Source organism: Miniopterus schreibersii, assembly GCF_964146895.1.
Source record: "Miniopterus schreibersii genome assembly, chromosome: 2".
Lineage (NCBI taxonomy): Eukaryota > Metazoa > Chordata > Mammalia > Chiroptera > Miniopteridae > Miniopterus > Miniopterus schreibersii.
This window is the reverse complement of record NC_138102.1, coordinates 103,956,622-103,984,356: the sequence shown is the minus strand read 5'-3', so window position 1 is coordinate 103,984,356 and position 27,735 is coordinate 103,956,622. Positions and strand designations below refer to the sequence as shown.

The 27,735-nt window shown below is 42.2% G+C and overlaps 1 protein-coding gene across 5 annotated transcripts in view; it reads right to left on the bottom strand.

Annotated features, from left to right (window-relative positions):
* SPATA13 (spermatogenesis associated 13) overlaps nucleotides 1-27,735 on the bottom strand; it is a 310,734-nt gene that overhangs the window by 15,800 nt on the left and 267,199 nt on the right. For 3 of the 5 annotated variants that reach the window (XM_081130574.1, XM_081130575.1, XM_081130572.1), the window contains 4 exons: nucleotides 2,263-2,399; nucleotides 1,666-1,737; nucleotides 955-1,134; nucleotides 492-677 (listed from right to left, as the gene is read on the bottom strand). In XM_081130574.1, coding sequence (XP_080986700.1) covers nucleotides 492-677; nucleotides 955-1,134; nucleotides 1,666-1,737; nucleotides 2,263-2,399 — 575 coding nt within the window. Of the gene's footprint in view, nucleotides 1-491; nucleotides 678-954; nucleotides 1,135-1,665; nucleotides 1,738-2,262; nucleotides 2,400-14,764; nucleotides 14,948-27,735 lie in introns of those variants that run through there. The other 2 variants (XM_081130576.1, XM_081130573.1) reach the window with 2 other exon arrangements.

Sequence of the window (27,735 nt, the reverse complement as noted above, 5' to 3'; positions counted from 1 at the left end):
TGTACAGCAGAACTATCATGACGCTGTAGAATACAACCTTGGCTGTCACTAGATAAAACCAGTTTTTGTTTGTTTTTGTCTACATCTCAATGACTCAGAATCTCGGCTGTAAGACAGTGGTTAGAGGCAGTGGGCTGTAGACAGTGACAAACCTTTGAATTAAGTAGGTTTCACCTATAGGGTGTTGACTTCTCTAAAAGTCACCTACTCTGAATAGTCTCAGAGTTCAGTCCTGAAAGAGATAATGGCATCATGCCCTGAAAAGAGAACTTGCTCCAACAGCAGAGGATAGGCATCTATGCCCACCAGGGGAGACATGTACTTAATGAGTGAGCAGCGTGTGGAGGGGCCAGAGGAGTAGGAGGCGGCGAGAAATGAGGGCTCTAGAAAAATATGTAAATAGGAGGGTCTGACTGGAGACAGAAGAAAACCATGTGGGCACATCAGAGTCACATGACCACCTCAGTGAGGCCCCATGCCTGGCTTCCTACCTCACAGATGTCCTTGAGGTGCTTGATGTACACGCGCTCAGTGTTCATGATCTCCTGGATGACATTTGTCCGCATCTGCTGCTTGCTCTCAGGGTGCTTGTGGCGGGTCTTGCCGGCATCCTCCTCCTGCTCCTCACCCTGTGTGCTGCCGGAGTTCTCTGACAGCTCTTCCTGATTGACTCGCAACTGCATGCACAGAGGGGACAAGGGACGTGGGGAGGCAGCACCGGACCCAGGCAGGGGCCCTCCCTGGTCCCCCACACTATCCCAGCAGCTCAAAACACTGCAGCGGTGCCAAACTCGTCACCTTAGTGAAAAGTTTCCCTTCGACCCAATAGCATGTCTAAAAGGCTCAACTGAAGCAATTAAAAAGAACTCAACATGTACGAGAGCGAGTCTGGCCTGACCCGCTCTGCGGCTCCCACAGCAGCAGGGGTGAGGAGTGCAGGGCACCAACACTTACTCGGACAAAGCTTGCAGGGAACCAGGCCTCCTTGTCCTCGTTCCGGCCCCACCACCAGTCCTTGTTAGATGCTTCCAGAACCTGGATGACATCTCCTGCCTTGAAGCCCAGTTCCTGGTCATCCATGGTCACGTGGTCCCATAAGGCTTCTGCACAGACCACACTGCCATCGCTGATCAGCTAAAATGGAGACACGGGGGCGTGCTTAGTGCCAAAGCCAGGGGGCAGCACAGGGGCAGGGCGGGAGAGGGGGCGTCTGTGCGCTATCTCAGGGTGAGAGGCACATCTAGTTCTCATTTGTATACACCAACAGCTTTGGGTAAATACTAATTGTTACACAAAATGAATGGAGAAAAACATTAGGGAAAAAGAGAATCAGGTGAGCCTCTCATATGATCTTAAAGGAAACCCCAAATCCACTTTCAAAAAAAGCAAAAATAGTTGACTTATCTGTAGATCACATTAACTAACAAATGTGAATATCTTGAATATTCCCCCAAAAATGGTCTCTGAGATGCCAAGCAAGATGTTGCCGCGCCAAACCTCCAAAGGTCACCCATGTGCTTAACCACAAGACCCTCCGCTTCACCCAGAACTCAGTATTCATACTTAATTCACAATTTGAATAAACTTTATAGTTTACTACAGTCAAAGAGAAAACAGCATGATCTCAGGATATTTAACAGTTAATGATAAAAGTAAAGAACAGACACAGCTCATCTTAGTCCAGTGCAGGGGCAGAAGATTACACATCAGCTCAGCTCCCAGGGACACCATCAGGTTCTAGAGAAACGGGGGATGCCATTAACGGGACACTAACTCACTGAGATGTCACACTCCACATGCTCTGTTCAAGAACTCCAAAGCCAGTGGTGCCTTCTAGAAAGATTGCTGTAAAAAAGGCTAAAGGTGCAGACTGGTAGAAAGAATACCAGATCCCCAGTGAAAAATATGTGGTTAATGCCAGCTCTGCCCCTTACAACAAGTAATTTAGCCTCTTAATTTCAGAGTACTTGTTAAAATATGGATGATAACTGTAACATTCATCTCTTAGATAAGCTGTGAGATTTATGATAAAGGGAGAGCATGTCAGAAACCGAACAGCTCTGCCCAACGCTAACGACTGCTGCTTTAATCACATAAAGGGAGGAACTTAATCATATAAGTTGTCCTTGAAAATGCAAGAAACTCAGTGTTTTCTAGTCAAAGTGCTAGGTTTTAGGATGTGTAATAAGAAATAATCAGAGAGCAAAATCTGAAGTGATGCTGGTCCCTGAAGACCTTTTGTCATGTATGGGATCCCCATACCTCATTGATGGCCAGCTGCTCCCCACCTGGCTGCAGGTATCTGGGGTTGGCCTGACAGAGATCTTCATAGCTGTAGTCCTCCTCACTGCCGTTGTCGTCCACTAAGGCACAGGACTCAGTGCCACCATCTGAAGAAACTTAAAAAAAAAGGGAGGGCATGGTTTAAAAGACACAGCTAATGAACATTTTAAGCGACAAACTAAAGGATAGAGAACACACACACCCTCCAAGGGAAAGTAATCCTTTTTATCTTACCCAGAATAACAAATCATTAGAAAGTTTCTACTGATCTATTAATCCAAGGACTGATGCTAAGAAGAGCTGGGGTTAAGGGTTGCATTAAGTTGAAAAGGGAACATTTCAGAGAGTACTGCCAAGTGGTTATTAAAAATATAGATAATAATTCTAAGCAACATGTTGATAAAGCTTAAGGAAGAAAAGGAAATGAAAAATATAATCATTTTTTAAGAAGTATTCTGCTTCCATCTTTACCTGCAAAGCAGTAGCATCACTAAAATCCAAATGTCCTAGTAATATCATTAAGTGAAAACATGTAGCCATTTTTACTAGTTTTCCACAGGTGAAAGGGTTGGAACTCATAATATCAGAATTGGGAATTTACCAAAAAAGAGAGAAAGGCCTTTTAAGGATGGGTATAACATTTTGGCTTAACCACCTTGGTGTTCGGATTTTCTTTCTTGGGACAGTGGGTTCTTCTCACCAAGGCTATTCCGTCATTGAGTGAACGGAATTTTAAAAAAACACAACAGAACAACCCTTGTGAAGAGGACAGGGAAAGGCTTCACGGAACAAAACTAGGCATTGGCAGTGGGGTTGCTCTTTTAGGTTGAGTAAGGGAGTGACAGGTTTTGAATGGAGGTCCCCTAGCACTACAGAAAGAGAGCAAGGCTTAGAGTCACAGAGGCCTGATTTGAATTTTAGCCCTGTCCCTTGAAGGCAGGAGACTCTAACCATGCAATGTAATTTCTCTGAACTTTACATTCTTGTTGTAAAACGTATTTTCTTTCTTTCTGGAGAATTAAGTGCGATCATGTGTGTTGAGCTCCTAGCATCCTGCATTCACAGTTGGAACTCACTAAAAGAGAGTTACTGTGGTGATGGCAGCGAGGGTGGCAGGAGCAGGGCTGCGCAGCAGAGGCTGGATCCAGGGAAGCCAGGTGGGAGGTGCATCTGGGAAATGGCCACAGGAAATGAAATGTAGAATGGTGTGCAGGTTGAGCTGATGTGTGGAGCAACAAAGAAGATAAAGCAACAATGATTCGAAAAGTCCCAAGGTACTGGGATAATTAAGAAAAGGAAGTTAGATGCCAGTATGGTGAGAAGGGTGAAGGCTGGTTTAGGACTGCAGTGGGAGGGAGCTGTCTGCCCTTGCTTTTATCAAGGACTTATGATTCTGAATTTCTAATAATTTACTATTAGGAAACAGGTCTACTTTCTAAACAGAACTTTCTTCCTTTGTTTTAATCCTTACCCAAGGATATGCTTTTTATTGATTTTAGAGAGAGAGGAAGGAAGAGAGAGAAAAATCAATGTGTGAGAGAAACATCTTTGGGTTGCCTCCTGCACATGCCCCCACTGAGGATTATGTGCCCTGACCGATAACTGAACCCACAACCTTTCAGAGTATGGCATGACACTCCAACCAACTGAGCCACACTGGCCAGGGCAGAACAACTTTCTTTTTTAAATTATGTTTTCTATTCTTTATTTTGTACTAAGTCTTCAAAATCTGATGGGCATTTTACATTTGCAGCCTGGCCCATCCAGACGAGCACATTTCAGGTGCTCCACACCCATAGCCACCATGGCTTTCCTCCCCCAGCTCTTCAGCTATGCTGTTGTCTTGAACAACTTTTTAAAGCAGCATGTTTTTATTTTTTGTTTTTGTTTTTAAAATATATCTTTATTGATTTCAGAGAGAGGAAAGGAGAGGGAGAGAGAGAGACAGAAACATCAATGATGAGAGAGTCATTGATCGGCTGCAGCCCGCAACCTGGGCATGTGCCCTGACTGGGAATCTAACCCTGATCGCCTGGATCCTAGGTTGATGCTCAACCGTTGAGCCACGCCCAGCTGGGCTAAAGCAGCATGTTTTGTAAACAGAGCCTAGAATTCTTTTTTTTTTTTTTTAAACATATCTTTATTGATTTCAGAGAGAGGAAAGGAGAGGGAGAGAGAGAGATAGAAACATCAATGATAAGAGTCATCGATCAAGCCCACAACCGGGCATGTGCCCTGACCGGGAATCGAACCCTGATCGCCTGGATCCCAGGTCGACGCTCAACCGCTGAGCCAAGCCCGGCCGGGCCAGAGCCTAGAATTCTTACACTAAAACAGCAAACACCATTGAAAAAGATTTGCAACAATGGAAGGTAATAAGCATTGTGAAAATAAACTCTATGAATATATTTCAAGCACTGGATTCTTAAGTTTCCCTTGCCAAGCACAGATAGGACCATGATGATGCTGAGAGAGATGAGGAACACTTGAAGTGCATGGCAGGAAGACAGACGGCCAGCGCACTGTCCACAAGCTGGCTCTACTCTTCCCCAGATGCCCGTCCTCTGTGCCTGAGCTCTGGACAGAGCACCTCTTGGCAATGCCCAACAAGCCAGGTCTCTACAAGGGGGCAATGCTTTACACAAGCTCTCCCACGGCCTGGGGTGCTCCTCTGCACCCCACACCCCAGCTGCAGTCACCTCCTCTTCAGAATAGCTCCTCCAGCCCTTCCTTCTATCGCAGCACTTGCATGGTAAAGCATAACCCACCAGTTCCATGTCTATGTCCAGTTAGGCCAGTCTGGACATTGGCATAGTCAGTGAACTTGGGATGTGCTGATGACTAAGCAGCTGAGCTGGTGCTTTTGGAGGACAGGAGGGTTCTTGGCTCAGACCACATGGTGCCTGACACCCTCTTGTACCTCACTATACCCTCTCTGTTCATCTTACTCAGGAAAGATCAGGGCCTGTGTGTCCAAGAGGTAAAAGTGAAAGTGAGCTGCCTCAGGGAGGAAGAAATTGCAGCAAACAAATGTTCCGGAACCTGACCAAAAAGTCAAAAAGCAGACGAAAGCTCTCCAGACACCTAGCACTGCCTTCTAGGCCCCCCAGCTTGCTTACCAACTCACCGAGAGAGGCAGCACCTGGCCCACAGCACTGCTGATAGTCCAGGTGAGGGGAGTGCAGGTGGGCAGCAGAGAGCCAGCTGTGTGTGTGCATGCATGTGTTTGTCCTGATAGGGGCTGATGCCACATACCAGGACCCTCTCTCTCAGGGGGCTTCCCTCAGGAGCACAAAGCTGGTGGTGCTGCTGCTGCCCAGTACTAGGGGTTTTGGGTAGGGGTCTTGAGAAATTCAGGCCACCCTGAGAAGGGTGCATGAGCCTGGATAAGACCTGGTGACTCCCACCTCCTATGCTACAGTGAGTGCCTGCAGACAGAGAACACAAGGCTACCTGGTCTAGTGCACTTTCCTCTGGTGGGTGTTTGGGTGGGGGTGGGGGTGGGGAGAAGGTCTTGAGGAAGCAAATACACATTTTTTTGAACATGCACAAGTCTGTCTTAGACTACAAAGGAGGTAACACTAAAGCTGAAAGTCTTTTCTGCCTGGAGTCCTTGGAGCAGCTGCCCTGGCTACCGTCCTACAAGGACGCTGGTCAACGGCTGGAATGTCCCAGTGATCCTGGGCGAAGAGGATACACATCTATCTCTGGGCTGTAAGGGGTTCCAGAGTGGCAGGAATCTTCGTTTCAGCCAGCGCTGACCTATAGAGCCTGGCATCACCCACGGCTCCTTATGACAGGTCAGCTGTGGTTGGCCCAAAGACGTGAAGCTCAGAAAAATAAAGGCACCTGGGCCTCTAACCCACAGCAAAGCCCTGAAAATGGCACGTTCTCCCTCAGACCCACGGAACAATGTTTTCCTACAGAGAATTCCTTATCATTGGGTCTGGCTGTGGCTGTGATAATCAGTAGAGGACAATAAAAACCACTAGTGATAATGTACAAATCCACAACTTACAAGACTAATGAAAAAAGGCTCCCATTCAAAAAAATGCTAAACCTTTACAGAAGGTACTAGAATGAAGTTCTTTGGAAACAGATACGGGTTTCATATATTGAATGATCTCTGAGTTGCTCTCATAAACACTTAGATAAATGGCTCGGGCTGAGGTGCTTCCTAAGATTTCAACAGTGAATGTTTCAACATCGTAGATTAGTATTTGCTGAGCACTATGGAAACTAGAGGGTTCTAAGTGCTCAGGTCAGCCAGGTGGGGCAGGAGGCCCAGGGTGGGAGAGATGCAATGTGTACACAGAAAAGGCTAAGGAATTTTGACTGAAAATACCTGAGAAATCATCCCAGTTTTATAAACTTTCCAGCTAAATGCCCTCAGAGCAAGTCACTTATCCTCTTCCAACCTCAGTTGTCCCATCTGTAAAATGGAAGTAAATTTACATTTTCTCTCTTTAGGGGTCATTCTTTTTCTTCTGCTTCTCACATCCCATGTCCAACTCATCAGCAAATCCAGAGCTTCAAAATGTGCCCAGAACCTGGCCACTTCTCCCACTCTCCCACTACTCAAGCCTCGATCACCTCGAGATGTGTTACCCCAGCAACACCTTATTGGTCTCCCTGCTGCTACCCCTGCCCCCATCCTACAATTCTCATCAAAGCAGCCAGAATGCTAACCCATTCAGAAGTTGGATCATTCCCTCCAAACTATCCACAGGGGAGAAAGCCCAGGTCTTTGAAGATCAGTCCCTCCCCCAGCAAACACTACATCTCCCACCAGCTCACTCAGCTCTGGACTCGATGACTGCCTGCTTCATACACCAGGCACCCCTCCCTCAGGGCCTGCCGTTCCCTGCACTGGATACCCTCCCCGAAGCATACAAAGTCTCAGCAAGTCCTTCCCTGACCATCCAATTTAAAACTGCAACTCTTGCCCCCACCCACTCTTCTGTCCTGGTTTATTTTTCTCCATAGCATTTATCACCATCTAATATATTGTGTTCCTATCGCTTGAGGATATTTTTTTTTTATTTTTTAGAGAGGGAGGGAGGGAGGGAGGGAAACATCAATGTGATAGAGAAAGATTGATTGGTTGTCGCCTGTACACTCTCTCACCGGGAATAGAACCCGAAACCTTTTGGTGTACAGGACACTCCAACTGAGCCACCTGGCCAGGGCTGTCTGCTTTGTTCTTAATTGTACTCCTAATACCTAAACTGCTGCCTGGCACACATAGGTGCAATAAGTTTTTTCTGGATAGACGGATAGATGGATGGAAATACAGCACATGAACTAAGAGCAGGGCTTTGAAGTCAGACTGACCTTTCTTAAAATAATCATGCTGCACAAACTCTTTTTTAAATTTTTTTAGTGTGAGTCCTTTGTCAAGTCCCTTTCAAGGTTTTTTACCTGTCAAACGTGGATAATAATACCCACCTCACAGGGACACTTGCAAATTCTCAACAAGTAATTGTTACTAGTTTGCTGTGAGCCACGCATGAAATGATGATATATGAAAGCACTGAAAAAACTGTAAAGAAATGCAAGACTGTTTTACTGGGTACTTAGGATGTGCCAAGCATTGTTTTAAGCCTTTTTGTGTGACTCAAGCTCATATGATCCTCAAGACACCGCTCTGTGGTGGATTCTATTTGTTTTCCCCATTTATAGATGAGTAGACTGAAGTCGAAACACCACAGGCCTGTGTGCAGAGAGGCCCCAAGCCCACGTGGTCTAACTCCTGCCCACTGCGTGCCACTGCTTCTTCCGGTATAGGACTAACTCTGTTACTAGTGAGAAGACAAAAGCTACTAGACAAATACTAAAAATAGCTTAATGCCCCATATCTAGTACTTCTACAACATTTTGGATAGTAGCAAATTCACTGGTCCTCTGCTCCTTTTACTAACCTTTTCTTCCTACTCTTGATCCCTGTCTCCAGCTGGGTCTGCAACAATAGCATTAAGTTTTGTTGTATCCTTTGCCTTCATGACCTTAACTATATCATGACTTTATAGACCTTCTACTTTGGTGATTCCTTGTGTCCCTGCCTGTAACTTATGTGAATTTTATGGAGTTGGGTTTTTCAGTGTCTGGTGTCTGGCTGGGAGGGATCTTAGAGCTACACTTGCACACTGTGCTCATAGCACAGTTTGCTCATTCCCCACACTCACTGTCTTCACGTGTGTCTCCCTTTTGAGATCATAACCTCCTCCAGGGAAGGGGCAGTCTTTCTTTCTGTATCCCTAGCACCGAGCATAATACCTGACATATGGGAGGCACTCAATAAATCTTTTTCAACTGAACAGCAAATTGCTAATGGGGAAACTAAGGTTCCAAAAAGTTTATTTATCTGGGCTGCACAAATGCTGGGTCCGAGGCAGGATGCACACCCAGGTCTCCTGCCTCCCATTCAGGACTCATTCCAACCTCTAGCAGAAAACCCTCCTCCTGTCTCCACAGCCCCCAACTTTCACTCCAAGCCACCCCATGTATTACTTCCAAGGTAAATTTCATAAAACAGTGGTTTCATCATTTCCATGAGAAACTACATAGTTATCTGTTGCATCATGACAAAATTCTTCTGTAGTATTTCAAAGCCCTCTGTAATCTGACCCCAGTCTACTTCAACAATCTTTATCTACCACTGGGTGCCACAGCTTCCACTGGGCGGACCCTTCACCATGCCCAAACCACTGGCCTGTGCTGCCTGTGTGATCGCAGGCTTCCTCATGCCTCATATCACTTCTCACGTGGATGGAGAACCACTAACTTCAATAGCTCCAAAATCTTCAACTATAGATTAAAGTTAATAATGATGACTTTTTATTTAAGGGAATTTTGCATGATATAGAGCTACTATAAGTTCTCAAAATGTACTTAAGCAAAACTAGGGGAAATAAATATATTCTCAAAATACAAGAGTAAGTTTCTTTCTTTCCTTCTTTCTACTGTGGTAAAAAAACATTAAAATTAACTACCTTAACCATTTTTAAGTGTACAGTTCAGTAGTGTTAAGTACATCCACACTGTTGTGCAAGAGAGCTCCAGACCCTTGTAAAACTGACACTTTTATGCCCATTAAACACTAATTCTCCCCCCCCACCCCCATTGCCTGGCAAACACCTTGCTCCTTTCTGTTTCTATAAAGTTGACTACTAGTTACTCCCTATGAGTCAAATGGAGTCAGATGGAGTCAAATGGTTAAGATGGTTAATTTTAATGTTTTTTACCACAGTAGAAAGAAGGAAAGAAAGAAACTTACTCTTGTATTTTGAGAATATATTTATTCTCATACAGTCTTTATCCTTTTGTAACTGGCTTATTTCACTTAGCACAATATACTCAAGGTACATCCACACAGTCTAATGTATCAGAGTTTCCTTCATTTTACGGTGGAATGATACTCTACTGTATGCACCCACCGTATTTTCTTTATCCATTCATCTGTTGATGCACCCACCGTATTTTCTTTATCCATTCATCTGTGTTGCTTCCACTATTGTGAATAAAGCTGCTATGACCATGGGTGTGCACATCTCTTCAAGACCTTGCTTTGAATTCTTTTGGATATATATACAGAAGTGGGAATGCTGGATCATATAGTAATTCTATTTTCAACTTTTGGAGGAATACCCACCCTGTCTTCCATTATGGCTGCACCATTCTGTATTCTCACCAACAGTGCACAGGGTTCCAATTTCTCTGCACTCTTGTCAACCATATTATTATTTGTATTGCATAAACCTGTGTGGAAAGGCCATTTTGAAAATAATCTTGTAAACATGGAGCAAGGACTGTTGCAAACTGAAATCATGTTTAAAACCCCAAACTCCTAGGCATGATGATAAGGGGGCAGAGAAACTTCAGTCAAGGCGAGTGAGAACATCTTTTATCACCTAAAAGCTCTGTATACGGGTTTTTAGCACATACCTCTAGCTAGGGACAGTTCTGAGACAATGCACCTTTTCCATAGGGATATATGTATAAATATTCTAAACTTGTAAAAAGTGAATTTTTAACATTCTTGTTTAGTCATCACAGTTAGCATTCTCTGGAAAGGCTGTTGTGCTGGGTCTCCTGGTCATTGTACTTGGGCAGCTTCTTTGTGTAGATCATCTGTCCTACCAGCCTGTTCCTCACACAGTCCTGTGTTAAGATTCAGCCCCTGAATTCTCCTCTGCCTCCAAATCTCAGTAATCTTCATTACTTCCCCAATGACCTGAAAACTCTCCTGCAGCTGCCACCTACAAGGCTCCCCCTCCCCCCTTTTCCAGCCCTGGCCAGATGCAGCTTTAAAAACACCTGGCAAGAACTGCCGACCCAGAGAGGATAGGCCAGGCTTCCAGTCAATAGCACTGTTGAAAATACAATTAGAGATGATATAAGTGTTTAAAAATGCCAGCAATAAATAGCTTCTACACCCCTCAGAATATTTGAGATATCCTTCTGTCTGAACTTAGATTTTACATTTGAGAAGGGATGAAACCTGACAACTGATTATGAAGGTGAATTTTTATGACAGGAAATATCAAATAGCACCAACAATGGACAACCATTTTATAACACGTGCCAAAGGATAAGAACTTCCTATAGGAGTTAGGCACAGAAAAAAACAGGCCCTCCACTCCTGTCCTGGTGGGAGTTTTTCTCAGGACACATAACAGGCCTCTTTCCTGTATGGTTTATTTTTGTTCCCTTTAAGGGCTTTTGATCAGAGAGACAGAATTTCAAAAGCACTGGACGGGGAGTTCAAAGCCTTTGGTTTGGGTCCCAGCAAGGCTGGGTTAGAAAAGGCCCTGACCTCCCTGAGCCTTTGCTTTCTCATTTGTAAATGAGGAAAATGCCACTGTCGTGCCTGTCTCATGTGGCAGGGTGGCAGGGCAGATATGCAAGGGTAAAATAAAAGGAAGGTAAGAACTCGCACCCTGGGCTTCACAGTCAGGCACTTGGCAGGAAGGCAATATGGATGTTGGCTATTTTCATGAAGGGCCTCGGCCATCACCAACACTAATTACCTGATGAGCAGCAGTCTTCCCAGCCAACACAGCTCCTCTGTGGGGATTTCCCCTCACTAAATCAAGGCTGGCTGCAGGGAAATTCCCACACTTAGAATAATCTGTTAAAAACACATCTTTTAGAAAACCTCCTGCTGATCACTCAGACTTCCTCAAATATGAGATAAGCCATTCTCGCTTCCCATCTTCAAACGGAAATGGCCAACGCAGGCGGGCAGGCGGCTAGTGCTCAGGATCATGAGCAGCTTTCACAAGGCCACTGCTGTCTGGGCTGAAGCCATGATCACCGAGGGGGACTCTCAAGCCATGGAGATGCACACAGAGGGAACAAACTGGTTACAGGAAGTTGACCTTCAATGTCAAAACGTGCTACACCACTTTCAGGGCCATTCCTCTCCAGGGGTTCCCAAACTCCCAGGGCTGATGGCATCCGATCATGTTTAGAAAAATAAAGATTTCTGCCCCAGGTTGGACAATGGAACCAGGTTCTTGAGAGAGGTGGGGAGGTGAGGTGGGGAAGTTTGCTGAGAATGTATTTTCAAAAGCTCTCCAAGGATTCTGATGCCTGGCTATGTGAGGGAACCATGGGAACTTCAGGCTAAACTTACTTAAACCCACATGCACAAACATACTCTAGGACACATTCATTTTGTTGCCTATCCCTGCAGCAAGCCACAGGTTGGAAGGCAATGGATTCTGACCTCACTGGCTGAAAACCTCTGCTTTAGGCACATGTGTACCACTGAGTGTTCCCAGTATTAACAAAAATGGCAAAATCTTTTTGTCCATGCTGACCTCTCCACTTGGAGCAACTTTCCCATCCCAAACAGGTGATCAAATTCAGACTCACCCTCCCAGTTTAGCCATCACTTCTTATGACAGGATCTGGACTTTTCGGCTCTCCTCCCTGTTGTTCCCTGACCCCCTGTGGTTACAGTAGCTGTTTTTAATGTCCTAGAAACATGTCAGGCTTACCTCTTTAAAAATATTTATCACAATTATATTATTATATGTTATCTGTTTATAATATTCTCACTAGCTGCTTATGTGTCTAACTCCTAATATCCAACCCCAACTCCTACTCCAGCTATGACTTTCTCAGGGATAAAAACTTGCTTATCAGTCAGTATAAGCTGACTGAAATAAAAAATGAAACATCTTTCACATTCCAGAATTTAAATGAACACTGTCACGAAAATCACCATTAGGCCTAATCTAGACTTTCAAATCACTTTCCATACAGTATTTTTGAATCTTGTCCATATCAAAATGTATCAAAAATAAGGGTCCTAGAAATGGACTTGCTAACCCTCACTGATAACTTTTATAATGTCTAAGAATCTCCTGAACAGAATTCTTTCCAGCATGTGGCTTTCCATCTGTGTTCACCTTGGGGTCACTTACTGACTTCTGCTGCCCTGAGCAGTGAGAAGAGTAAGTTACCTCATGACTGAGCTTAATTTACTTCAAGTTTGAAAATGGGTTTTGTTTCTACAAATGGTTTTTGTAAGTTTTATTTTAAACTACCTATGAATAATTTTCCCTCTTCTCAAGTTAGAGCCAAAACTCGTCCTAGAGTTCTGCCATATATGCCTGTAAAATGGGTATTCAGGGCCCTGGAAAGGCAGGAGGATCTGGGCCACAAGCCCTGGGCTGTCAACACTCCTGGGTCTCCTCTCCACTCTCCTGGGAGCACAATGGCTTGAGAGTCCTCAGCCAGTAGCTCTGCTTCCTCCTGTTCTGGTATTTTGCTGTCATTTCTTTTTTTTTTTTTTTTTTTAATCCCCACCGAGGATGTTTCCATTGATATTACAGAGAGAGGGAGAGAGAAGGAGAGAGAGAAACATGGATGTGAGAGAAACACATGGATTGGTTGCCTCCCACACTCACCCCAACCAGGGATCGAACCCGCAACCCGGGCATGTGCCCTGACCGGGAATAGAACCCTTTGGTGCATGGGAAAACACTCCAACTAACCTGCCCACATGAGCCAGGGCTCATTTCTATTTCTTTATACACATTCACATAGTCTCTGGAACACACTGAACCGGTCTCCCAAGTCAGAGAAGCACGAGAATTCCTTTCTCACAGCCAAGCTCACTGTGGCAACAGAGCCACTTGCGATGGCAGGGCCGGAGCACAGGAGCCCTGATGGTACTGGTAAGGGGAGGAGGGTGCACAGCTTTGCACAGCAGATTATGACATGCTGGGTCTCTAGCTCCATCGAGATCATTCCACTCAGAGCCAGAGGCTGGGTCAGGCCTTCCCTTGGCCTGTGCGTGAGTGTGGGAAGATGACGGGAACCATGCCCTGGGAGTGGAGGAATGCCAGAGGGAGGAGCAGAAGGATGGCAGGGCAACCATCACTGACCGCCTGGCCGCCTCTGCCTCCCCCGCACTGGCTTCGCTCGCTTGGCTGGAATAAACATAGCTACACCCATCAGGCTCAAGATGAGCAGGGCAGCCACACTTCTCCACGGACACTGGGACCATCATACCCAGTTACTCACGTCCACAAGCACAGACACTTTGTATGCAGGTTTACATGCCGAATGCAGAAATCATTGGGCAACTTTGTTCTTTTTCTAACTTTTCCTTAGTGAAATGGAGTACATGCTAGTCTTGTTTTTTCAATCTGCCAGATATAGAAGCCATAACCACATCCCTGTCTGCTTTCAGCCAGCCCAGAAAACCAATCAAACCAAGGAAGAAGCACAAACTACAAACTGTACTGCTCCGGCAGGGCCCAGGCTGCCTTCAAGCTGTCAGCTATAGTTCTCACTCCTTTCAGTGACTTACTGGCATTGATTTAAGGCAAAAACAGAGACAAGACTTTTTAAAGCATCTATTGTATCCATGTGCAGCAGTCAGCTAAAATCCTTTCAGTGAAGTATTTTTCTTACTTCTTATTAAGAATACGTGGATTGTAACTTACAACTTCATAGTCTGAGTACCATATTTCTTTCACATTTAAATAGAAACTAGTCTAAATGACAATACAAAAATATTGAAAAGGAAGGGAAAATAAAAAACCTTGGAATAACTGGAAAACGAGTAATATCATTTTTGAAAACAGTATTTCTCAAAAATCAATCCATAGCCTTAAACCTTACCCACTTCAAATTAGCAATGAACATTTTTATATAACCCAACAACAAACTCTTATATAAAGAAATTTCATGTAATAGAAACAAAAAGTAGCACAATAAAAATCAGATTTGTTCTTGATTCTTATTATTTTCTATATCCTTCTAACTGCTCTGCCATAAACAAAACCAATTTCTTTGCTTTACTATGTCTACAACTAAAACTACACTCGGGACACTGGGCTAGGACAAATGAGCTTTCACATGCGCATACATCTGACAAGCAGCAGCAAAGGCAGACAGCACTGCAACTCTGAAAGGAAAGAGTCAGGTCAGCAACAAAACAATCCTTTCTCGGCACACATACCCAAGTGAAGGCTTTCCAGACTCCAAAATCTTGCTATCTCCCCTCTAGCTACCATCCTTCTGCTTGAAAAACAGCCACGCTCAGAGCAGGACTGGGGTGTGACCGGGCATCCCGAGAGTCACACAGGCTCTCGCTCTGGAACTGCAGAAATTGCTTATTCACAGCTTTGACGCGGTCGCTGTGACCACACCAGCCAGAGCCTGCTGAGAAGCTGACAGCGCGCTCGCTGCGCAGCACCTCCCCGGCTGGCGGCTCCAGACATCTCTGGATGCCAGGGAGGAAATGCTAAACTAAGGCAAACCTGCACATGCCAAACCCACACACACTGACAAGTGTATCAGGTGCAGTCAACAACCTTCCGTGAAAGTGGAAGAAATGCGTTTGCTGCTTTTCCTTACATTCCCAAAGCCTGAGTTACATTTTCAGAGAGCTTTTAAAAAGGTATCTGTTTACTGGAGAAAAAGCAGAGGTTATTGCTAAGTTCAAAAATGGAGTTGGGATTGCACACTATGTATGGCATGACAAAAATCTGAGTTATAGTATTGCATTATGTTAACTATAAATTTACAAAATCACTTTAAAGAGGAATTTTGTTTAAAAATATATATGTGAATATGTGTACCTTTTATTATGTGAAAATGATAGGTATGTCTTTCACGATATAAAGTATATATACTCTATAATGAAGAAATTGTGTTTTTTTCCTAACAGAAGTTCTCTCAAGATGACATATGGGTTATTTATTTCCTCTATACTTTTTGGTATTTTCCAAGTTCTCTACAATGAGCAAGTCTTTTATGTTGTGAAACAACTGTTAACAAACTGTGCTTCCTTCAATCTGTTTATGACAGGAATTTTATGATACATGACATAATATATGCAAAGTAGTGATCACATGGTCAGTCCTCAATAAATGTTGATTAAGAAATGGTAGTGCTGATTAGTAAATGCAGGCTTTACCATGATGGGCTGTGAAGTGAGTCAGACTACACAGGTTCAAAGTCCACTCTACAGCCAACACTTTAGGGAAAGTTTCTAAATCTCTAGGTAGCTTTTCCCAATCTGTAGACTGACCAATGGCCCTCATAAGGTTATTGAGAACACATTACAAAGTGTTTAGAACAATACAGACACTTCATTAAGGATTAGCAAATGCTACCAATCAAGCTGTTGCTACTCTGAAAAACCCGAGGTCCATAATAATGTGTTAATTTCCACAGAATTTACAGTGTGAACTCAACAGGCAAAGCTGTTATTAGTTATAATACCCATGTTGACAAGGTGCTATGTTATAGGCTTTTCTTACCATTAAATATGTGTGACTATTTCTATTGACTTGGTGCACCCCACCCTTCAATCCAGCTCAGGAAGGTTTTCTAGGGAACTCAGGGCTTCAGTAACCTACAACAAATGTGCAAATGCCCACATGCACGCGCACACGTGTGCACACACACACAATCATATTCACAAAACCAGATTGCCTTCAAATCTTTCCTTTACAAGTATTTTTCTAAAATAACTTAAAAGAGTCAAATTTTTAAAATGGTTAATAGATCACCTGATAGGAACATATCTATTCTTAAAAAAGGTGGTACTTAATTAAACTATGGGCTCAAAAAACTGCTTGAAATTGTTTTGCAGAGCCAACCACTCTCCATAAGGTAAAGTTTCCTATATACCACAGGAAGTACTAGTTACATAATATAGTCCATAAAAAAAATTTGAAAACCACTGCATATTACATATACCTCTTGGAAATCTACAGGACACACAGGCTCGAAGAAGTCCAAATAATGACATCTGTATAACCTTGTTTAAGACAGAATTTCCCAATCTTGTTTGGCCACAAAACTTTCTTTTTATAATAACACATATTACTACTCCAAAGAACGTTTCCCAGGGCCTTGCTCCTCAGACTGTGGTCCATGGACCAGCAACATAGGCACAACCTGGGAGCAGGTTAGAATCTAAGGTTTTCAAGCCACACCCAGATTTGTGGAATCAAGGATGCATTTTAATAAGATCTAGGGCATTCAAATGCACATTCAGGTCTGAGAAGTGTTGTTCTAGGAAATCCAATAAACTCTTTGCTCTGAGGCAACATCTTGAATGCTAGACTGTTTTCATCAAGCCAAAAGCTAATGAAGCCAGTGGAATGAATGGGTAGAACTCGTTTACTTAGGATGAAGAGGGGACATGCTGAACACTGAGATACAGAGCAGTGGAGAGTGGGACTTAATTGTGATGGGTATCCTTTCTAACAAAGTTTAAATACCAACAGGAGGCAAATAAAATCCACAGTGTTTTCTTTTGCTTTCTTTCTTTCTTCTTCTTTTGGTTTAAATTGCAAGTTTTCAAAAAGAAAAAGATTGCTTTGCCACATTTCTGTAGTATCATGCCAACGGTCTGTTCGCTCACTTTCACTTTTCATTGGCAGCTGGTAAAGAAGACAGCTTTAGTCTCCCAAGGACTTTTTCTAAATCCAGAGATGGGGTCAGGGCACTAGAATAAGATCCCTGGGATTTTAGAATCTTAAAACAAAGGCATTCACTAAATAAACATACTCTACTGCACACTCAAAACAAAATAAAGATAAAAAGGGGAAAAGTAAATAAACAAAAACTGTATTTTAAATGAGGCATCTTCTCAAAGGATGCTGACCCAACAACCCTTCTAAGATTTTTCTGGAAGAAGCTACAGAGGTTTGATTTTTAACTTTTAAAAAAACGTTTAGTGGTTAGAGCCAATAAGAAAACTGCAACAAAAATCTTAAGTATAGTTGAAGCCTTAAATCCCACCCCTCCAACATATGCATTAATCTATTCTCCTTGGATAAGATACCACTACACTACATGGTCAGGATTGGAAGTCACAAACATTGCTTACTGGCAACACTGAAAGAATTAAGCTAAGGAATCAACCTCATAGGAGAGTAGAGAAATCCAAATTACATATTAGTATCAAATATCCAGAAATCAGGCAGGATAAAAGTAGAAAACACAAAATGTTATGATCAATTTTATTCTATAGATATAGAAATTAAAGTTATTTTCAGCAAAGTGGTCCTAAGACCCATATATATTTACATACATACATATGGAAAAGAAATGCCCTAAAACTGTTGGGCAGGTAAATTAGTAATGGTGCCTCAAACACAGACCACTGAACATCACTTTATCTCTCTAGGACTACTTCTTGAGATTGACTAGGTAGTCATTAAGGTTCTATTTAGCTCCAAATTTCTGATATCTTCTTATTTTAAGTATAATATGGTATGGATTTTTTTCATATGACCACTTGGAAAAAGTGGTTATCTACTCATCAACCAAAGTTTCCCCACTGCCACTGCTTCACTAAAGCAGTAACCTCTCTGCAGGTACAGAGGCGTCCTTAACCTATGAATAGCCTAGGAACTTTATGTCCCCACTAAGTTTGGATACAGCTTTACTGCCAAGAGCTACAGGACAGGCACAAGACAGCAGGAGGCCCCAGAGGATACAGTAATCCTATTCTTTGGCACAGCACTATTGTCAGCCTCAGAAAATGGGCTTAAGGATGGATACCACATCAGCCAAGAATAAAGGTCCCCCTTACCCTTGGCTAGACTGAGCCCCGGTCTAAATTCCCATATGAGCCATGACTACCCAGAATCAAGAGTTACATAGCAAGGGTTCTGTGCACACTCACGTGCTGCCCCCCACTGCTGATACAAGGTTGGAGTGGGGGATTCCTTAATAGGAACTGGCTACAGTTATTCAGACTAGTGCAAGAGCCTTGTCCATTAGCATAAATGTGTATACGGAGTAATCCCTTTTTTCCTAAATGTATTAAAGACAAGCATTATTTAATTTACAGGCCACAATTATACTATTTTCCTGAAAAATATAAGAAAATATAACACAAACAGTCAACATAACATACATTTTCTAGCACATATCAATATACAACTGCACCCACTGTTTCAGAATGCCGCCTACTCATGTAGGGAGAAACACCATTCAGCAGCTGGGCGACTCACCACAAAGGGGAGGGCCCAATCACAGGGCACAAGTGAAATGGGCCCAGGTTACAAGGACATGCTGGGTGAGAACCACGCCAAGTGCACCAGAAGCCAGAGGATGAAAAGGTGCCTCTCTTTGCATGATCAAAGCTATTCCTTTCAACCTGGAGTTTATGTGAATGTGAACACACAAAATAATGGAAAATTTGTTCTCAGTGGCTTCAATGCACCCTCCCATCATTCATAGCTTCTCCGGGCCCCAATGCCTCTAAAAATGGCTCCAGAAAACACACTGTTCCTGGGCACTGACTAGAACTTTTAGATAAATTCAGAAGCAACTATAAAATCAGTCTTTAAAAGATAAGGTGCCACCATCCTTCCATACCAGCCCATACCAATCTACCTTACTCTTTTTAGGATACAGAGCCATTGTATAGCTGTACCATAATGCATACATCACTCCTAGGTTGATGGATATTTAGGTTATATCTATTTTTCCATGGTACAAATAATGCTGAAATAAATCTTTTACATAAAGTTAAAAAAAAAAAGATAAGGTGCCGTCATAACTTTAAGACCCCTGCTTTTCCTGTCCTCTGTGAGCACAAGTGGCTCTTTCACCCTTCAAGGCCTAGTATGCATTTCACCTTTCTTGTATTTATCTATTTGTCTTTGGATTCTTGGAACCAAACAGGTTTCAAACATAACAAGAACAAAATGGGTACTGGATGAGTTTCACTTCTTCTTTGTTTTAATAAAAGGTAACTGCTAAGGTGTAATCGTTTAAAAAATGAGATATAACTGACATACAACATTAGTTTCAGGAAAGTGTCTTCTTTAAAACTGCCAAAGTAGTACACTTTTGTGCACGTAGATGGAATAATTTTGTGGTTTGTCATGGAAAAGTACAGCACCTCAAAGATAGTGAGTGGAAACCAATCTGGGCTTTCAAGCCAGTCTGATCTGTTTGGAACACCAGTTCCACTACTATGACTTAAATCTTGCTTAGCAGAGAGAGGAAAAATTACTGCATATTTTTAAGTCTTGGATTCTTTGTTTGTAGGACCAGTAAGATGCACAGAGTACAGGCACTTGGCGGTTGTTTGTTAGATGTTTAGATCTCTTGCTCTCCTTTCTCTGACTTTTAAAATCCAATTTCTAAAACTTAGCATCAGACACATGATATTTTGAAGACTAGTAGGTTAAGAAGATTTGAACAAACACAAGTTTTAGAACTGAGGCTGTTTTAACTGTTAGAAGATAATAACTTCAAGAGTTTGCTGGAAAATGCTCAATACTTTATTTGCAATACTTGTTTCTATATATGGAACCCTTCCTAATTTCTGAATTCCTGACTGTGGGATCCACACTCGTCTCACAGCACAGTCAGAAGAGAGGGATTTTAGTGTGCGCAGCGTTAGCAGTCAGGAAAACATTTTTACCGCAAGTATATGCCTAAAGACAACTGAACTGAATTATCTTGTTTCACAAATAAACAGGGCCAATGCCAGTGTTCCTTGGTGTTAGAGTATAAACCCGGATGGGGAAGGGAGAAGAGAAGTAGGCCAGATCCGTGACATCCAGACCTGACCATCAAAGAGCTATGTCACCAATACTTCAACCAGCTTTCCCAAGAATTCTGTTACTATCACTCTCAATAGGTGATAAAAGGATAAGATCTGATTTCCTATTTTCTCTGATTCATTACTGGAAGAAAACTTTTAAAAATCGAATGCAAAAGAGATAATCCAAACATAAGCGATCAGACAAGAAGGTTTTATGGTATGTTTAAAATAATTTCAAAGAAATTTTGGGTTAAAAGAATCAACAGAAAAGATTCAGTTGAGTTGTTTTTACCTTTAATAACTGGAGTGTATGTGTTTTAAATTTGTTCTACCTATACTGGAATAATAAAAAAATAACAACAGAATATTGTTCTATACACACTCCTGGTGCTCAGGGGCTTTGTACTCACTAGATTAAGTGACCTGTCTAAGGTTAAGTCTCAGGTTAGTGCAGTTAAATAAGTAACTCAGTTCTATGGCTGTAAACATGGCTTACTGCTCACCACTGCGCTCATTGCCTATGTAGTTCATGCTTCCCTTTAGTTCTTTGTAATAATGGCAGCTAATACTTACTGCATGCTTACTGTGTATCAAGTCATTCTCACTTATCTGTGAGTACATAACATTAATATCTCTTAGGACAGAGGAGGACATTGAGACTTTCAGGTCAAGAAACTTACCCAAGGTCACAGAGCTAGTCAGGAGAGGATTGGGATTCAACTGTGTTTTTTTGACCCAAAGGTCTGTTTTAATAAGAAAATTAAATTTTTAACAATAATCAGAATAGAACAATGCCAGAATCATTGTGAGTCCCCTTTCTTTTCTAACTCATTAAGTCTAGCTACAAGTATTCTTACCGTATTATTCCACTGATCATACTATGGAAAAAACAGAAATATGTTCTGATCTGTTTTTAACTGAACTATCAGTAAATTTGTAGTTTCCAACAAATAATAGGATCAACAACAAAAAGTACTAAGGCAATGGAGAAAAACCTACTTTCTTTGTTTTGACAAAGTAAAAAATAAACCTAAAGTGCTTTCATAACTTTATTAACTTTGTTGCAAGGCTTTTAAAAAAATGTGCTTCAGTAATTTCTTACAATTCATTTAATTTTTAAAAATCAAAGTTGAAATGGCATAAATATTTAGGATTAAATTCCCCCACTTCCTAAATGTTAGGATGTTACATCATAACTCTAAATCAAGGAATAGAACTGTCTGATGCACTCTAACTTTAGTACTTCTTTCAAAAATATTTAGTCCAAATAAACACAGTCATGTTGAGCTTTCAGATATAGTAAAATAAAGCCCAAATAATTTTTAATACGGGAGCAACAAATAATTTTTATTTAGTTCTAGATTTTAGGGGAAATTTTCATTTACAAAAATCAGAAAGCCAACAGAGACAAGCAAAATAGGCATCTCTATACAAAACTTACTGTTCTGGCTTCTCCCAGGCCTGGGCAGCCACCCTCCCACTGCATTCCAGCTCTGCCCTCCTGGTGAACTGAAACTGCTTTGGTCAAGATCAGCACACGCCTGGACATTAAATCCAATGGATATTTTTCAGTCAGTAAGTATCTAACTTGACACTGGTCACATTTGACATTGCCAACCATTCCCTCTCTGAACGCTGGCTTCCTCTGAAATCTGGGACACCACTTACCTGTCTGGCCATTCCTTCTCTATCTTCTTGTGAATTTCTTTTCCTTTAAAGGTCCCCCAAAGTTACTGATCCTCTTCTCATTTTTCATACATACCCAGGATGGTAACAATCCTTCCTATAGCTTTAAGAATAACCATCCATTTGCTGATGACTCCTGAGTCTTTACCTCTAGTCTGGGTCGGTCTCCTCAAGTTTGATCCTTATGATTAAGGGTGAGGTGACACCTCCAGGTAGCTGTCCCAGCTGCCCCTCCAACTCAACATGCTTGGAACCGGACCAAGTCCCCTTTTCGTGTACTCTTTTCCTATGCTTCCCAAAACTCAGGCATCTGGTTAGCAGCACCCAAAATATCTAGGCAATCAGCTTGACCTGCAAGTTTTCATTTCTCCACTACTACTGTCATGTTCCTAGTTCAGGGCTCTCTCCCCTTGATTAAGCAACAGACTCCTCCTGTCTCCTAATAATCTCACTCCACTTAAAATCCTCTGTGGTTCCTGGTTGCCCCCAAGATAAAGTCCCCTGAACAGGAGGCCCTGAATGGGCAGTCTCCTTCTTACCTCTTATAGTCAGATCTCTAGTCGAGACCCACCTCTCAACCTTTCAATCCTTCCCCTCATCATCACCTACATCAGCCACCTATAGCAGAGCTCCTCCCACTAGGTGTAGTCAGATTACCTAAAACTCCTAAATCAGAAAAAAATGATACATGCACTTGTGCCATTAACATTTTAACTTAAAAAATATGAAGGTGCAATTAATTCATCTTTGCTATCCTGCAGGATCAGAGGCCTTTGTATAAGACCGTCTAACTGTAATTCTGCATTCTCTCTTGCATAGGCCACACCCAGAATGCGTTAACCACCAGTTCTAGTTCTAGCTTCTTTAAAATACAGTAATAGTCACAGACACTGCGAAACATTCTGAGTACAGATTCTTTGATTTTTCCATTTTTTTACAGCTCTCAATTCTCATCTGTGACAGAAAATATTTTTTAACAATTCACCTTTATTGAATCTCTCCAAAGTATTCAATTTAGTTGTCACAGACGTGAGTCTCTTTTCAATCTTACATTTATATTTCATTTGTTTACAGAGCTAAATAAGTTCCACAGTTATAATAAATACAGCTGCCATAATGAGGTTCGGGGTCCAGCCCTTGCCACTGACTCCGGATAAGGATCCTGTTCAGTAAGTGAGAGCAGCAGCCGGGGAGAGGCCCCTGAAGCAGCTCTCGGCGGCCACAGCTTCAGTCTGCACAAGGACGTCTTTAACCCGGTAAGTCTGTGGATGGGCCAAGACAGTTTCTGTGGGGCTATCCTACCCTTGGTTTTTCAAATGTGCTCTCCTTTCTGTGGCTTCTGCCCTTTGCATACGCTCTTCCCTTCAGCCTGCAATATACCCTCCCTACCAACAAACTGAATCTCCCACTCATCCTTCAAGTCTCCACAGTGAGGCCATTTTCTCCAGGAAGTCTCAGGACTCCCCAGATCTACTCTGCCTGCCCTCTGTTTACACTTCACCTCTTCATTGTCCCATCTGCCCACCATACTGGAGCTTCAAAGTGCCTCCCTTAAACAGGGCACATGTATATATTATACAGCATCACAGATATTTCTAACATGGATCAGTACAGATGAGGTATCGGCTAAACCAAAGCACATTAAAAGAAGGTTTCAGAGTCCCTTGGGCATTTCCTGAAATACCACTGTTTATGTCCTAACGTCTTATATCATTTCCCAGTGATGGGCATATCGACTTCATAATAAGGCTGAATAAACTTGTTTTTAAAACCAACACTAGGTTCCTAAGTGGGGGAAAGTAAAAAACACATACAAAGGAAATATTTTCCATTTATGAAAAAGTACACTTCAGTATACAATCAAATTGAAACGGAAGTTGTAGACTCGGAAAGAATGTCACTCCTGAGTGAAAGCCCCAATTGCCCCTTGAAACTACTGGTTTTAAAGACTACTTTAGACCACTTTTCTCCCCCCTTTATACAAACCAACCTTAAATCTGTGTAGGAAACATTTACCAGGTAAAAGCAAGTAAGGTCTGTGGTGCGTCGTGGGGGTGGTACTGAGGGAACAGCAGACGTTGTGGGGGGAGACATTGTGGGGACAGCGCTCCATTCGCACAGACATGGATGGAGATCACCTCACTCCAGCTGGAGAGGCTCCCGGGACTAAACCCATGGGGTACAGATAGCAGCTGCTCTGGCCTCGGTTTAAGAGCTCTCCTAAGACACTCCCCCAAGAGGCTGCCACACCTGGACATTTCTGCTGGGGCTTTTTGGGTCACTGGGTCAGCAAGAAGGGCTCCTGGTGCTCCCATGGGTTCATCTGGCCAATCATCTGCTAGGCAAGCCTCTGAGAGGCCACTCTTAGGAGGACAGCACCCAGTTCAGTCCCAGGAGAGGTCACAAACCAGACTGACCAAGCTTTAAGACACTGGGCAGAAGCCAGTGCCTACAGGCAGTTTGCAGATGTTTATCAAAATTATGGCCAGACTGTAATGGCCAATGGGTCCACACCAAAAGGTGTTAACTGAGCAAACAAGGATATGCTCTAGCTCTCATCTCCTGGCCTAGCTGGGTATGGACAGGGAAAGAACAGCATTGTTAGCTGTGGGGCAGCTGGGAGTTTTTCAGTGGTACACACTGTTACCAGCACCCTTTTTAGAATTAAACGTTCCTCTAAAATAGCCCCAAATTTGTTCTTGTGGCAAAAGGCAAATTGTAGTATGTTGGATTTCTTACCACTAAGTAATTTATTTTGGAAATTTCTAAGGTATCTTAGCTCTAACTTTATTCTAAGTGGTAGACTCTGAACAAATCAATGACCAATTTGAGTGCAGTCTGCAATATTTTTCACTTGCTTTGTTACTGACAGCAGAACCAGAACTTTTAAAACCTGGGTCGCATTTCAAAATAGTTCCTCCCTCACCAATCACTGGCCAGCTTCTTATACGCTTTCCAGATAGACCGGCCAGCATATCCGTGGGTCATTCTGTCCTTCGTAGGTCAAGATGTTCTTTACATATAATATATCATGCCTTTAAGGGCTGGAATTTTTGGTTGTTTCCTAGTAAAAATGTAGACAAGAGTCTTATAATCCCTTTGTTAGCACTTAAATAATTACATCATTCCGCTGAAAACTGAGTGATTCGTGCCCAGGTCACCAGAGGGTAAGACTGGCTTAATTTGATTCTCTTTCCTAGCTTGAAAACGTGATTGCCAGTTATAAAAATAATCATGGGGATGTAAAGTACAGCATAAGGAATATAGTCAATAATACTGTAATAACTATGTGTGTTGCTAGATGAGTACTAGACTTATTGGGATGATCACATAGTAAGTTATATAGCTATGTTGTACATCTGAAACTAATATAATATTGTATGTCAACTGAAATTGAAAAATAAAAAAAAACTTAAAAAGTGACTATAGTCATAAGAAATTAAAATGCAGAAATTTTAAAAATCAAATCAAGCAATAATCTGAGTAATTTAGAAATATTTTTAAAAGCCAGTCTAATTATGTAAACTTCTCATGTTTGTCTCTCCTCAGAAAATTATTTTCTCTACTTTTTATATTTAGCTATTATTGTACCTAATCTTGTTGTTTTCTCTCCTTTGTTGTCTAGTATTAAAATGAAAATACTTGAATATAGTACTTACTGGTTAACTGAAGGCTTTTAAAAATGTAACAAATGATAATTTTTAAATGGCATACCTTACTCTACTGACTTAATGTCATGCTTCAGCCCTTTGCTGTGACCCATAAAGATTCCACTCAAGAGTAAGAGCTAAGGAAACTGGATGTCCTTTCTGGGATACAATTCAGATGATCCCTTGGTTTATGTCACATGCACAAACTAATCTGAACTCAATGGGCAAGATGAGTAGAAAGAGAAGGATGAGTAGACACGAGAGTGAGAATTTTGAAAAGCGGTCAAATTCAACTTCTGATCAAAACAGACTCGCTGAGGGAGGAGGAAGTATGGCAGAAACCCAAAGTAAGTACGGGAAAATTAGGAGCATGGGTAGGCAGTGATCGAATAAGCTGCCTTCGATATAAGAGAAAAGCTTCACAAAAGAAGAAAGTAAAGGCAGCGAAGACAATTCCATAAGAGAAGGTTATCACAGTGTAGACACGCTTGCTAAGACCCAGGGGACAAACACCATCACCAATAAAGGAGTAGGATTTCTATAGGCTGGCGGCCTGCCATCCATGAACTTTATGAAAACACTTATATAAGAGCCCCTGTGATTCATGATCTGGATTCTATTATTTCAATACAACACCTATGCAGTCAATAACCGTTACTGAGGACTGCTCCCTGTGACCTCTCTTCACAGTCCACATGGGCTAGTTAGGAGATATACTAATTAGACAAATACTCTAAATAAAGCAAGAGCGAGATAACAAGTGCCAGAAAAGATCCCAGTGCAGTGCTGCAAAGCTCTGAGGACCAAAGGCTCACTTTCACCTAAAAAGAAGTAGGTCTTCATTTCTTAAAATAAATTAAATTGCTAATAATCGAATTTCTGCATTTTGGGAAAAATATACTTGTGGGCATTTCTTGATTTGGAAACTTTTGACAGCATTTGACCAGGGAAGAGGAAACATATTTTCATTATTTTTAAATGCCTTTTCTATGGAGAATTTAAAACACAAAAGTAGAGAAATTATATAACAAACCTACAATTACCAATATTTTACCAATTTTTCCCCAACTATCTTTTGGAGTATTTTAAAGCAAATCTCACATATATCATTTCATACGAAAAATATTTTAGTATGCACCCATAACAAATACGGACTTAAAATGTTACACTATCCCACCTAACAAGTCAATAGTAATTCCTTCACTGAATACTCAGTGATGTAAACATTTCCCCACTTGTCTCAAAATGATCTTTTTACAGCTTATCTGTTAGTATCAGAATCCAAATAAGGTTCACACATTACATTTACCAAACATAATGCAGATTAAACCAACTTTATCTATTTGGGTGGCATCTACCAGGGATTTTGCATTCACTGCATGAACTCATGAAGCAGGACTCATCATAGCACTTTGATGGGATGTAAATGACGACCTAGTACTGGCTCACTCTTGAGGGCAGGAGACAGAAAAGCTGGAGCTGGTCTACCATACACTCGCCCTCCCCTGGGCTACACCTCCCAGACCATGGAAGTGGCGGCAACTTTTTTAGGCAATGTACTGCTCATCTCTCTAGGCAAGGGAAGTTGGTGCGAGACACTTCTATTGTAATGAAGTTGAGGACCTCCACGGAGGAGGGGCATCCGTCACAGGAAAGGTGGACATAGTTTCAGTACTGGGCAGCAGGGCCAGCTCACTCACTGGAATGGTCTGACCCACCTAATCTTGGCTGTGTCTACCTTATCATGGGGTTCCTAGGAACAAAACTGATAAGCGACTCCACTAAGGTATTACTTGATTCTTATAGTAGGAAATCTCCGAATCTGGCAAGTCTGACCTAAACCACCATGGTGGAGAATCAAGGGCCCTCACTCAGCTCCCAGGTGGTCCCCAGACTTAGGTGTCCTTGGGGTAGGTATCTCACTATTACAATTTTCTTCTAGCCTTCCCCAAAGGGATCTTCCACCTTTTACCTGGTAACTGGGCCCCCAGGGAAGGGAAATCCCCAGTAGTAAGGTCTAAGCAATACTCTTCCTGATGCTTTCTGACTGAAAGGGGAGATGGCCTCAAG